Source organism: Ctenopharyngodon idella, chromosome 3 (genome assembly GCF_019924925.1).
Source record: "Ctenopharyngodon idella isolate HZGC_01 chromosome 3, HZGC01, whole genome shotgun sequence".
NCBI lineage: Eukaryota > Metazoa > Chordata > Actinopteri > Cypriniformes > Xenocyprididae > Ctenopharyngodon > Ctenopharyngodon idella.
The window spans coordinates 20122902-20136903 of NC_067222.1; the positions used below are offsets into that span (position 1 = coordinate 20122902).

General features: G+C 37.9%; 1 protein-coding gene across 6 annotated transcripts in view; it reads right to left on the minus strand.

Annotated features, from left to right (window-relative positions):
- Nucleotides 1-14002, minus strand: part of rfx1a (regulatory factor X, 1a (influences HLA class II expression)) — a 47701-nt gene that overhangs the window by 13590 nt on the left and 20109 nt on the right. For 4 of the 6 annotated variants that reach the window (XM_051884710.1, XM_051884702.1, XM_051884728.1 and 1 more), the window contains 9 exons: nucleotides 13067-13266; nucleotides 12518-12637; nucleotides 12297-12430; nucleotides 11743-11861; nucleotides 11510-11619; nucleotides 6653-6804; nucleotides 6319-6416; nucleotides 5360-5509; nucleotides 3562-3770 (listed from right to left, as the gene is read on the minus strand). In XM_051884710.1, the coding sequence (XP_051740670.1) occupies nucleotides 3562-3770; nucleotides 5360-5509; nucleotides 6319-6416; nucleotides 6653-6804; nucleotides 11510-11619; nucleotides 11743-11861; nucleotides 12297-12430; nucleotides 12518-12637; nucleotides 13067-13266 (1292 nt within the window). The remainder of the gene's footprint in view (nucleotides 1-3561; nucleotides 3771-5359; nucleotides 5510-6318; nucleotides 6417-6652; nucleotides 6805-11509; nucleotides 11620-11742; nucleotides 11862-12296; nucleotides 12431-12517; nucleotides 12638-13066; nucleotides 13267-14002) is intronic. The other 2 variants (XM_051884719.1, XM_051884737.1) reach the window with 1 other exon arrangement.

A 14002-nucleotide genomic window follows, 5' to 3' on the forward strand; every position in this document is an offset into this window, starting at 1 on the left:
GTCGTCGCTGAAGGAGAGAGAACTGAAATCCTATGGCGAAATGCCTGCTTATATAGCCGTAAGCCCCGCCTCTTTTGGCGGGTTTCTTCGCGCGCTTTGTCGCCATAGGCCGCGCAGCTATGCCGTGCCGTCATTGGTTCAACAACTTTCCATGAGTGAACCAATGACGATGCAGTTACACTGCGTTATTGAAAAAGGCTTCAGTAACGGGGAAAAAGGAGACCTTTCCCCATACGCAGTACGAGTGAAGTATCGAAAGGGAACTAATTGTTTTATATAGCTCAACACGTTTAGTCTTATTGTTTAAATCTAATTTTCTTGATTTTTTGCGAGTACCATGCTTTACCGTGCCTCAGAGAAAAACACTATTTTGTCAAGTAGCTAACATAGCATAATCAGATGCAGCTTTATTTTTAGTACAGGGTTTCTACAGGTTTCATCAAATCTAATTTAATGCTTTTTAATGCCTTTTTAATGCCAATTTTTAAATTTTTAATGCCATATATATATACATATATATGCCACTAAATGTCGATAGATGACGACATACGAAAATTAGAAAATTCATCATGTCATTGTTGTATTCGCATTCTGCCAAGTGTCAGCCTAACATTTGTTTGCTTTTCTGCTGCTACCCTTTTGCTCATATAATATATTTTAATACAGCCAAATTCCCAATAAAATTGTTTCATCTATATATTTTTTCTGTTTTTGTTGTAAGACAATATGAAATGGTGACTGAAACGCGGCTCATTAAGATTACATACAGGGCTCGACATTAAGCCTTCTCATGTGGACACACGTAAATTGGTCATTCACTTTTTTGGTGGTGGAAATATAAATTTGTTCTGAAGCAATATCCTTTCAGAATATTGCAGCTTTGACATATGTAAATCTGCATATTTTTGATTGATTACAACTGCATTAATTAATGTTATGGGATTGTTTTAAATATTTTTTGAAAATACAAATATGAAATGATACTTTTAAAAATGGAACTAAACCACCAGTAGGTGGTGTCAAGTAACCGTCTTACTGAGTGGGTCATTGATTCATTCATCCAAATGATTCATTCCAATGGCTGATTCATTCAAGAATGAGGCAGTTGTTTATGAATGGGTCATTGAATCTTTGACTCAACCGATTCGTTCAAAACGCTGAATCATTCAGTAATGAAAACAAGGCTGAGTGTTACGCTTTGGTTCTGCTGTGATCTTTGTTTGAAACTATTTTTGCTGATAAAATAGAACAAAAACAGTCAATGTTCCTTCTAAAATGTAAGTGACTTAATATTAACTATTTGTTAACTGAACTGTTGTATGAAATCAGTATCACGTTTTTAATCGTAATGGTAGCCTATTTAGGAAAACAGCATTCTTGGTTGTGTGATTTTGTATCAAGTTATAAAAACTCCACATTTTTACCGCAGTATATTTAACTGAGTTTCTTTTTGTGTGTGCTTCGCTCATTTCCATTTCTCCTCGAGATGGCGCGCGAGCCTCAACAGCGCAACCTTGTTATGGTCAGTACATTATACAGCCTATTATTATCCACTATCAATCGCCACTTACACTAAATGTAATAAAATCAGTCATACTCGCGTTTTGGTGATTCCCAAGTTGCTGTTTTGTTTTTTTTTTGTTTGTTTTTTTTTTTGTTTTTTTGTTATTGACGTTTTAATCAGGTCCTTGTCTGGTCGGGAAAGTAAAGTTCGAGCCCTGACATGTTAAACCAGCACTAAAATCTTGATTTATAATCGAGACATTGTCTGACAAAATCAAATCACCATACACATTAGATAAAGACATTTGCTGATTGTGGCTATATGTACACGTAAAATGATCACTCAGGTTAGAAGCAATAGTATCTATTTTATTTGTTCTCTGGCAGAGCGCACATCCTCAACTGAATGCGCTGCTGAACCAGAGAGGTGCGCCTGCCGCAGGAAAGCAAGATCTCACGCTTGTGCGGTAGTACCAGGGGGTCTCGGAAGCTGGATCAGTTTAACAAGTCACTATATTCGCCACAACGCGCTTTCTTAGAAAAAAGTCGCAAAAGGGGCCTGAAAAGGCGCTAAGTTGGCAACACTGATTCAACCTTCCGTCTCCAGGTCCCAGCCCGCCGCTGTCCAAAACGGCGTTACGGCAATTTTGCACCGGCCGGAGGCAATTACCAAACTGGTTCCGTGTGCGTATCACACCAATGTACATATTTTGCAATAGCAAATCAAAGTTCTTAATTATTTAGGCTTTATTCAAAATAAAATGGTAGTATTATTTTTCTTCAAAACTATCTAAAAAATGTAATGCCTGTAGAAATAAAATTTAATGCTTTTTAATGCCATTTAAGGCCTTAATTTTCGCAAAATTTTTTAATGCCCCGCGGATACCCTGTAGTAACAGTAATACAGCATTTCTCCATCATACAATACATTTTAAAATTAATTGCATGCCATTTATCAACACAAGCCATCCAGCATTTAATATGATATTCTAAAATCGATCTATTTTACTGCAGTCTGTCTCAAACAAGTGTCTCACAGCAGCTGCCGAGCGAACGCACAGAGTAACGCTATAACATCATTTTCAATACACTCAAATGTATCTAATATGATAAACAGAGCTGCGTTACCACATACTTATGACCGGAAAAGCGGAAGTGGCGCCGGTGACTGTGACATAATAAAAGTGCCGCTGCTCGTGAGGCGTGTGTTGCGCAATCGTTCCAGCGGCCTCGTTCAGCTCCCACAACACTCGGTCCTGCTCTACTTCATACTACAGTAACGTTAATAACCACATTCATGAACATGATTTTTTCCCGAGTCCTATCCCGATTGTTTCCACCGGCCGTTGAAACTTGCCGTCATCAAGCTACGCCTTTGTTTTGAATAGGCCTCTAGCGACCTCTAGTGGACAAATTTTTTACATATTGCACCTTTAATTTTAAGTAAATCATGCACACAATATTATAAACTGTTCCCTTGTTTTACTAAATTGTGGCCATGCTGTAATAATTGATTCCCTCGTTTTAGTTAAATCAAATTGAGAGAAAAAAATTAGTAAAACATGGCCATGATTTACTAAATCGAGGGAACGAAAACTTAATTCGTGGCCATGATAAATATATTTTTGTCCACATGTCATGTGCAGGCTCCATAAGTATTTAATTAAATAATTAATAACATAATATAAAAAAGTTTTTTTAATGATTTATAATTTTAATCTATCTATCTATCTATCTATCTTTCTAGACTTCTATTGCAAAAGCCTCTAAAAGCCACCTCAGTCAAAAATGAGATAATGATACTGATACTGAGTGAATGCTCTTCGCACAAAGTATACATTCATCAAAATCATTCACTTCAAACCCGCTAAAATCCCAGCTTCAGCTCAATCAGAAGTACCGGTACTTAGGTAGAAACCTATACATATGAGCCTGATAAAAATGCTAATTTTAAAGAAAAACGTCAGATGGACTTAGAGACTTTTGCATCTGGAGTCTTCATATATATCCCCTGTGATGACCACAAGCCTAACGTTAGTACAACCTTCTGAGATTTACCTGTAAAAACTCCACTTCAGCAGGAAGAGTTTAGCTGCTTTTGGAAAGGCAGAGCTGGACTGGTACGGCTTTAAGACCTGTGAGACCACACCATCCAGCCAGGCTGCCCACTGCTCCAGAGAGTTCTGCTGCTGAAGAGTCAGTTTAAAGTCCTGCTCCAGCCGCTGCACCACCCGATCCTCACATCGGCACACCCAAGAGGCCTGTTCCTACAGGAGAAAGCACATGGGGATTCAAAAACCCAGACTAAATGAAATATCTATTAATGATCTTACAGAAATCATTCTAATATGCTAATTCACTGCTCAAGAAACATTTATTATTATTATCAATGTTGAAAACAGTTGTGCTGCTTAATTTTTTTAAGGAAACTGTGATACACTACCATTCAAAAGTTTAGGTTAAGTAATAATATTTTTTTTGTTTAGCAAGAGCACATTAAATTGAGGTGATCAGAAATGACAATAAAGACATTTATAATGTTACAAAAGATTTTTATTTTAAATAAATGTACCTTCTTATTTATCAAAAAATCCTGGGAAAAATGTATCAAGGTATCATATTTTGTTATATTTTTTATATCTTTTTACTAGTGGGTGCAGGACACTATAGTATATGTATGTAAGTGAGGATAGCAAAATAAACTGTGACATATTATACCCAAAAATTCTTCATACAGTGGACTACCAGTAAAATTGATAAAAATTTGGAACCAAAAATTATTCAGACACTTTGTCCTGACCATGTTTTGCTTAAGTGTTATCTGACATAATTGAGATTAATTTTTTCTGACACAGTTTAACTCTGAGATCTTGTCATATTTTATTACCATTTTTTTATACTATAGTGAATAAACTGTATTAATGAATGAAATGTTCAAGGTGTCTGAATAAATTTTGGTTTAACTGTATATCATATATTATATATAATATATATAGTATATTATAATTATAATAATTGAGCACCAATAATAATTATGTTAATAATTTAGCATCAAATCATCATATCAGAATGATTTCTGAAGGATCATGTGACACTGAAGACTGGAGTAATGATGCTGAAAATTCAGCTTTGATCACAGGAATAAATTACATTTTAAAATATATTCAAATAGAAAAAAGTTATTATAAATTGTATTAATATTTCTCAATATTACTGTTTTTACTGTATTTTTGATCAAATAAATGCAGCCTTGTTGAGCATAAGACAAAAAAAATCTTAATTATTCTAAACCTTTGTCAATCAATCAATCAATCAATCAGTCTGTCTATCTATAAACAAACAGCAAAAAAACTATATGTTTACATTCTGAAGAAGATGAGTGATTGGAGTTTGCCCATGTCACCAACACATTCTTCTCTAAATTAGTTAGCATTTCCGTTTTTGCTATGGCATAGTGGTTAAAGCTATGATGAAAATGTTACCTAAAATGTTTTGAATCCCACAGCAAGGGTTGATCCACAAACTATCACCCCGTGCTCTTGAGTAAGACACGTTGCCCAGGGTTCACCTTATTAAAATGTGCACTACAAGTCATTTTGGATAAAATCATCAGCTAAATGACTAATGACATACTCAGCAAAACCCCTTTTTAAAATTACTTTCAAGGAAACAAACTGTATGTTATGCTAAACACTCATGTGAGTTTCCCTTACCCTGATAGCTAGACAGACCACAAACACCCACACGCAGTTCATCTCAGATGGTGACAGATTAAATCTCTAGTTCAATCCTCGTAAATACAGCATCCAGCTTCAAATCAGACTGGGATGTGAGGGATATGTCCAGTCACACGCACCTGCACATTGGCAAAGTCCACTCTGTTGAGGTCGCTGAGCATCTGGTTGATCTGTGCTGTGTTTTGCAGGACGGCACGAGCTGCCTGGGCCAGGTGGTTTAGAGAAGTGTACCTGCGCAGGGTTTGAGCGAACGCGCTTGCAGACGTCACCTAAACAAAGGCCAGTTCACAGACAAATTAATGTTTTACTATTCTAAGGTTTAATTATCTAATGTTTAGTTATTTGTTTGTTGGGTGTGACAGATAAAACATCTCTGTTGTATGTATTTACTAGGGATTTTGTTTTGCTGTTAAAGGTCATTTAAAGTTAGAACAGTATAAAGGGAACTTTCTTAATGCAGATGATGTGTGATATTTGCATTTTCCCAAATTAAATTCATTAGGGAAAGTTTTTACGTCTTTCAATTTTAGTAAATCCCCTAGTTTAAAATTGCATGTCTGACTACTCACAAGCACATTGTTTTAAGTTCCTGTTAGACCAAGCATACTATTATTAGTCATTAATAAAAACAGACGTTTTGTGGTATTGACTGTCGTGGTTGACCAATGCAGATGCACTGAATGAAAATGCAAATTAAATCTTTGACAGACAGTAGATGGCACTTATGGAACAGCAGAAATATATCGGGTTTTTTTCGGTTTCATCTGTAAACAAAGCGGCATATAAACACTAATTTTATTATGCATTATTCATTGGAATTTTGATTAACCAATTATAATGTAGCTCAATACTCAGCCAAGCATCGATGAATGTGCACTTCCCTGATATTGAGCTAGTTGAAGCATGCATTCATCATGCAGGGCTGTCTGTGCGTGATTACAAACCATCCGCTCACACCCTTTTTTTTAGGTTTTTACTTTCAAGTACTTACAAGAACCAAGGGTACCCTTTCAGTAAAATGTACAGTACCATTCAAACATTTGTGGTCTGTAAATTTTCTCTTTTTCATTTCACTGACCTTGACACGAACCATCTCTTCAGGAATGTTCATCATGGCGTTAGTCAACCAGCTCTCAAGACTCTTGGCAAAGTTTCGGATGGCTTGTGTTAAGGCACCTGGAGAAAGAATTAAGAATTAATTTCAGCAAAATATATGATGTGTGTGGCTGTGGATGCCCATAATTGGTAGCCCTGGTGTTGACCCACGGGTTGGCAAGATGAAGGAGAATGTGAGTGAAAAGAGGCCAAAATGTGGCAAAATATGACTCACCTGATAGATCACCACCAGCTCTGGCACATTCTGCTGCATATTAATATGCAAATCTGTAGTGAGAGAACATTGGTGAACTCACTGGGAATAGGTCTCAGAACGTCTGGGATGAGCATCTCCACCAGGCCCTGGTATAGTGTGTTGTCGCAGTCACGACTCCAGCGAAGCACTGGTTCATATTTACAGAGCAGCACCAAACATGTCTTGGGCAGCCTCTTCTCTGACTCATCATGCCTAAGACATCCAAAGAAAAACAGATAAAGTTTAGTGTCTTACCATTCATTAACCCTATGAAGAATACTTTATCGTATTTGATTCACAAATTTCTATAGCAGACGCAAGCGGCACGACGCAACACGACAAAAACAAATAGAACCCATTATAATCAGTAATGCTGTCTACACTGTGGATGCAGTGCGATGCAAAGGATCACGACAAATTCCCGACAGTAAACTGATAAACCCTGTTCTATGTCTGACATACAGTATCTCACAGAAATGAGTACACCCCTCACATTTTTGTAAATATTTTATTATATCTTTTCATGTGACAACACTGAAGAAATGACACTTTGCTACAATGTAAAGTAGTGAGTGTACAGCTTGTATAACAGTGTAAATTTGCTGTCCCCTCAAAATAACTCAACTATTTTATTTGACCTTTGATGTAACTTAGTGATATATTGAAGCATTTTTGAAAACAAGCAGTTCAGTTTTATTTCACGTCTTTGCATTTCGCGTTGCCTCTCATATTGAGCTATTTTAGTCTGCAAACATGATAGTATTCTTACCATGACTGATTTGGCTCAGGCCCGCTCACACGCGCTTACATCATTCTCTTTCTATGAAACCTGTAAACCGCATTCTAACTCTATAGCAACAATAATAGAGTTATAGGTTGACCAGAGCACTGCAATTATTTCTCATTTAAACTACAATTAAATGGATTTCCCCACACATTTCGCTTCTGTGTCTGTCCTCTGCACGGCATTTATTCTTTCTGAGCGGCAGCGGCATCAGAAGTGCGCGACCGCGCACGTGCACAGCTTAGAGGGAACATTGCACACAGCCATTAATGTCTAAACTGCTGGCTACAAATGTGAGTACACCCCTAAGTGAAAATGTCCAAATTGGGCCCAAAGTGTCAATATTTTGTGTGGCCACCATTATTTTCCAGCACTGCCTTAACCCTCTTGGACATGGAGTTCACCAGAGCTTCACAGGTTGCCACTGGAGTCCTCTTCCACTCCTCCATGACGACATCACGGAGCTGGTGGATGTTAGAGACCTTGCGCTCCTCCACCTTCAGTTTGAGGATGCCCCACAGATGCTCAATAGGGTTTAGGTACCCTCAGCTTCTTTAGCAAGGCAGTGGTCCTCTTGGAGGTGTGTTTGGGGTCGTTATCATATTGGAATACTGCCCTGCGGCCCAGTCTCTGAAGGGAGGGGATCATGCTCTGCTTCAGTATGTCACAGTACATGCTGGCATTCATGGTTCCCTCAGTGAACTGTAGCTCCCCAGTGCCGGCAGCACTCATGCAGCCCCAGACCATGACACTCCCACCACCATGCTTGACTGTAAGCAAGACACACTTGTCTTTGTACTCCTCATCTGGTTGCCGCCACACACGCTTGACACCATCTCAACCAAATAAGTTTATCTTGGTCTTGTAAGATAAACAGAACCTCAGATACTTTGATCTCCTGAGATATGGACAGTACAAACACATACAGTCATTTGTACACCCCACAGCATGAAGTTGCAGGGAAAGCTTCTTTCCATCCTGTCCTTCCTTCACATCTGTTCCTTCTTCCCCACTTCCTTCCCTTTACACATTCTTCCCTTCACTTAGTTCACTTAGAAAGATTATATAAAGATTATCCTGTCAATGCAAGTGAATTAACAGTCATGTTTGGTATCTTTTAATTATCTTTTTATATTATTATTGTTTGGTATCTTTTTAATTTAAGAGTTTAGAGATACTTTGGTTGCAATCGTGGGTGTGCCTTCTTTCCCAGGGTCCTTCATCCAAACTACCTCCTGTTCCACAACAAGGTGCGAACTCCCTAGGTCTGTGACTCTAGTCAATGCAAATTCTGACTGTAAGTTCATGCCCCATTGGGGGATGTTTTGTCTTGGTCTGAGTATTTAAAGAAATGTTACAGGAGGCTCAGGGCGCGATTCTGTAATCAGATCGGCACTCAGCAATGTGCATTTTTCTAATGTCAGGTATGCATCTTACTCTATTTCTGAGCATTTGATTTTTTGTATTGATCATCTTTGAATTGATTATGTAATTGGCATGATACATTTACCTGATTAATAAATTGTCACATTTGATTTTTTTCTGACTTACTCTGAAATTATTGACTTCAGTAGATTATGATGTATCCACTGTTACCGCAAATCTACATCAGGTTAGTAACGGACTAAAGTCCAGTTTTGAGTGGAGTGTAGGGCACACTAACTGTGATTTTAGAGCTCCAGCTAACGCTTGGCATTAGTTAAAGTGTACTTAGACTGTAAAAGCTAAAAAGGGAATTTCCGTTTATAAATAGGGTGAGCCTTACCTCTGTTTAATGTAATGTTACTCTAGTTAAGTGTACATGGGAAACCATGGCATAACCAAACCAAAGCTACTATCAGAGGAGTAATATTGGTCGGCTTATCTGTAGTAGTGGTTGTGACCTCTGACTAAAGATGTGTTAAAGTGTTACTTTAATTCAAGTGTATACAGATCTATGGGGACTAAACAAAGTACTTTTAGATAGAGTAAGCATGAAAGCGGCCTTCTAAACAGTATAGTCAATAACCTCTGTCTAGTGAGCAAGACTGGCTAGTTTGTGATCGTGGGCCCGCATAATAAATGAATGGCCAGTGCGAGGACCCTGTGCGACTCTGAGAACCAAATGAACGAGTACAATAAGAGTAAAGAGTTAAATAGAATATTCAAATGTCTAGATAAATTATAAATATAAATATAAATGGTCAATAATCAATTAGCATTCCAACCTAAATTCGAGGTCATAATAAAATGGAGTCAGATAAGAGTTTAATTGGAATTAAACTACTTTGCCACACTGAAAAGACTGAACGCGCAAGAAACCTTCCCTGTCCTATGGGAAACCGCCATTGGGCCGATTGGGCGGCTCTTACAGTCTCATCAGACCACAGGACAGTCTTAGTCTGCTTGTCTTCAGCAAACTGTTTGCAGGCTTTCTTGTGCATCATCTTTAGAAGAGGCTTCCTTCTGGGACGACAGCCATGCAGACCAATTTGATGCAGTGTGCGGCGTATGGTCTGAGTACTGACAGGCTGACCCCCCACCCTTTCAACCTCTGCAGCAATGCTGGCAGCACTCATACGTCTATTTCCTAAACACAACCTCTGGATATGACGCTGAGCATGTGCACTCAACTTCTTTGGTCGACCATGGAGAGACCTGATCTGAGTGGAACCTGTCCTGTTAAACCGCTGTATGGTCTTGGCCACCGTGCTGCAGCTCAGTTTCAGTGTCTTGGCAATCTTCTTATAGCCTACACCATCTTTATGTAGAGCAACAATTCTTTTTTTCAGATTCTCAGAGAGTTCTTTGCCATGAGGTGCCATGTTGAACTTCCAGTGACCAGTATGAGAGAGTGAGAGTGTTAACACCAAATTTAACACACCTGCTCCCCATTCACACCTGAGACCTTGTAACACTAACGAGTCACATGACACCGTGGAGAGAAAATGGCTAATTGGGCCAACTTAGGGGTGTACTCACTTTTGTGGCCAGCGGTTTAGACATTAATGGCTGTGTGTTGAGTTATTTTGAGGGGACAGCAAATTTGCACTGAACAGTATACAACATTATATTATATTAACATTATACAAGCTGTACACTCACTACTTTACATTGTAGAAAAGTGTCATTTCTTCATTTCTTGTCACATGAAAAGATATAATAAAATATTTACAAAAATGTGAGGGGTGTACTCACGTCTGTGAGATACTGTACTTCTGACATGAAGAACAAATGGATTTGCAACAGTCGCTTTGTTGCACCCTGTGTAGACAGCCTCAGGCTGTTGCGACAACTGTCGCGTCTGGTGTAGACATGGTGTAAGGCCTCTAAATTGTCAACATGACCAAAACTCTGATGAAAAACCTGCTGTACAACATCTTCTGTCTTCTGACATGTCTTTTGCAGTGAAATATTTACTGATTTTACTGAAGTAAACGTAAGAATAATGTTTTATATTGTTAGTAATATTTCTAGATCAACACTTACTGGACTTAAGTAACTTAAGTTTACTTGATTATCAATTAATAATTTTCTAGAAAAACCATGTTAAGATGAACTGATACATCATGCTTTTGAGGAACTTTAATTTGTACATCTCTTAATCATCCTTGTATTGCACTGCATTATATGTTTTATCCCCACAATAAAACAACAGAGCTTTGATCATAAAACTATATCGACATATGATTGGGAGAAGTAATACTCATTGATTTGCATGAGCATTACAAGCTATCAGAATTTCATCTTACTTTTTGTTCATATAAAACTAAGTTGTTTTTTCTTCTATGAGCTACATATTCTCCTATATCATTAGCCGTAAAAGTCTGATGTATCAAATATGATGCTTTTTTATATTTTTATATTAGACTTTTATGGCTAATATAGTATTCTCCTATATAATACTATATTAGTCATAAAAGTCTGATGTATCAAATATGATACTTTTTTATATTTTGTCTAAATGTTCAATAAACTGTTTCACTTAAAAAAAAAAAAACTAGATTTGTCTGACAATTATTACATATCAGGCTCTATACCACCCTTGCTCAGTAGAACCACCTTAATAAAATCCTTCTGAAAACATAAAACCGTGAAAACCTTGACATGTAATGTTGGTCTACAGGAGTTTGTTGTGCTGAGAAGCAAACTTACACAGCTAGTGTTGCTGAGTCTCCTGCCTGACTTTCACTGAACCTCCAAAACGTTTTCCAAAGAGTCTCCACCAAAGGGAACTGAAGGTTGACCATTACATCAAGAATGGCCTAAAGAAACACATCATCAGTAAAAAAACAACTTGAAAAGATATTTAGCTTATATACAGATATTCATTGTGATGCCTGCAGTCAATCACTGGATTCAAACACAGAAGAAGAGAGAAGACTCACTTCGCAGTGTTCTCTGTATAGCAGCTGAAAGCTCTTGAGATGTTCCAGCTCAATGCCCTCTGGTAAAGCTTTACCCTGCAGGTCAACATCAGGGAATTCGGGGAGAGCTCTGGACGCATCTAAACATCAAGGATTACAGCAACCATATAATGACTTGTTATTAATATCCACTTGACTGATAAGAGTTCAATTTATTTTAATGAATCAGATTGTTTGAAAAGTAAGTCAAGTCATATTTAATTACTGTGATCATGATTAAAATCGGATGTGGGATATTCCTTGCTTGATACATTGACCAATGCTCCCACAATGACGTATATAAAATATAATGTTGTCATTAGCTTTAAGTATAAATTATGATGGATAAATGTTATATGATCTTATAATTTGTTTGGCAAGTATATGATTACCTACCAAAAAGAGCAAATGCACACCTAGCAAATGTTTTCTAAAAATGTTCATTGTGTCATTTTTTCGCATTAGTGTTTCCTTTAGAGCATGCATTCTTGGTTACACTTCTGCCTTTTAAGGCTCACATTGATGTCATGGCTCACCTAGAAACTGCTGGTACTGCTGGACCTGGGTGCTGATGTCCGACAGACCTGAGCTCTGCTGCTGCTGCTGTTGCTGTCCAGATCCTGACGACATCCCGTTAGTGATTCCCTCCACCTTCTGTACCGGCTTCAACCTGCAGGGATACAGAATTAGACGGACTGAGAAACACAGAAACCAGAGAGACTGAGAGCAAGAAATGACAGAGAGCATGTGTGTCCACCTCTGTTTCTGGGAGAAGGGCTGCTGCCTCATGGCCAGGTGTTGCTGGTCTTCCATCAGTCGGAGAAGAGATGAGCTTGCTTTGATCCGCAGTCCATAGTAGTGATATTTGGAATTCCCTCTGGAACAAACACACCAAAGCTTCAGTGCACCTGCATGACCTGAACCATAGGATTACAGAGGCTTCTAACCACATATGTGTGCATGACTCACAAACACATACACTACCATTTAATGAATACATTAAAATACTAGGAATATATTATTATATTGAATATATTTTAAATTGTAATTTATTCCTGTGATAGCAAAGATGAATTTTCAGCATCATTCAGTCTTCAGTGTCACATGATCCTTCAGAAATCATTCTAATATGCTGATTTGCTGCTTAAAAATTATGGTCTTATAATGTTGAAAACAGTTTTGCTGCTTAACATCTTTTTATCTGATTTAAATATATAGATAATGAAAAAGTCTATATAACTTGATAAACAACTACATTTGAACAAATTAATTCACTAAAACAGATGTCATGTGACCTTTCTCTCACCGTGTGCCGAGGCGTCTGGTCCTCAACCCCATGAACACCGAGCGGATGAGTTTTCCGAAGGATGCCGCATTGACAGGCTCCAGCTTTTGCTCCTGACAGTGCAGCAGGTAGTGGCAGTAGAGAGTGGAGCGGGGCAAACTCACCCCTTCTGCTGTCTCATAATTATCCAACAACCACTGCACCTGAGGGCCAGAGGACAGCTGCCGGGATAAGACACACACACAGCCATACACACACTCAGACAGAGAGCCCAGGCTAAAGGATGTCCTAAGATACACGCAAACAGCTAAATGCAAATATGTGAGTACGCATTTACATGCAGACACCACTCATGCATATGCACTGTAATTATGCATTCATGCAGAGTTTATGTTACATCATTTAAAGTCAACAGAAAACAGCATTCACTAAACCATTTTAGTTCATTTTAAAGTGAAACAAAATATTAAAAAAAAAAAAAAAAAAAAAAAGTAGGATGTAGGATTTATTATTCATGAATTGATTGGATAATAAGTAGTTGTTCTGGACCTGAATGTGAGTTTGCAGTGGATTTTAATTTCATGTTGACTTTAAATAAACAACAAATGGCATTATTTAGCCATGTCTATACAAATATTGTTATTCTGACAGCTTCATGAAAACATACAGTGCTGTGAATAGGTCTTTGTCTGAATTTCTGAGTTTGAGCACATTTTAAAGGGGACCTATTATGCCCCTTTTCACAAGATGTAATATAAGTCTCTAGTGTCCCTAAAATGTGTCTAAAGTTTCAGCTCAAAATACCCCACAGATCATTTATTATAGCTTGTCAAATTTGCCCCTATTTGGGTGTGAGCAAAAACATGCCATTTTTGTGTGTGTCCCTTTAAATGCAAATGAGCTGCTGCTCCCGGCCCCCTTTCCAGAAGAGGGCGGAGCTTTAACAGCACACGCTTA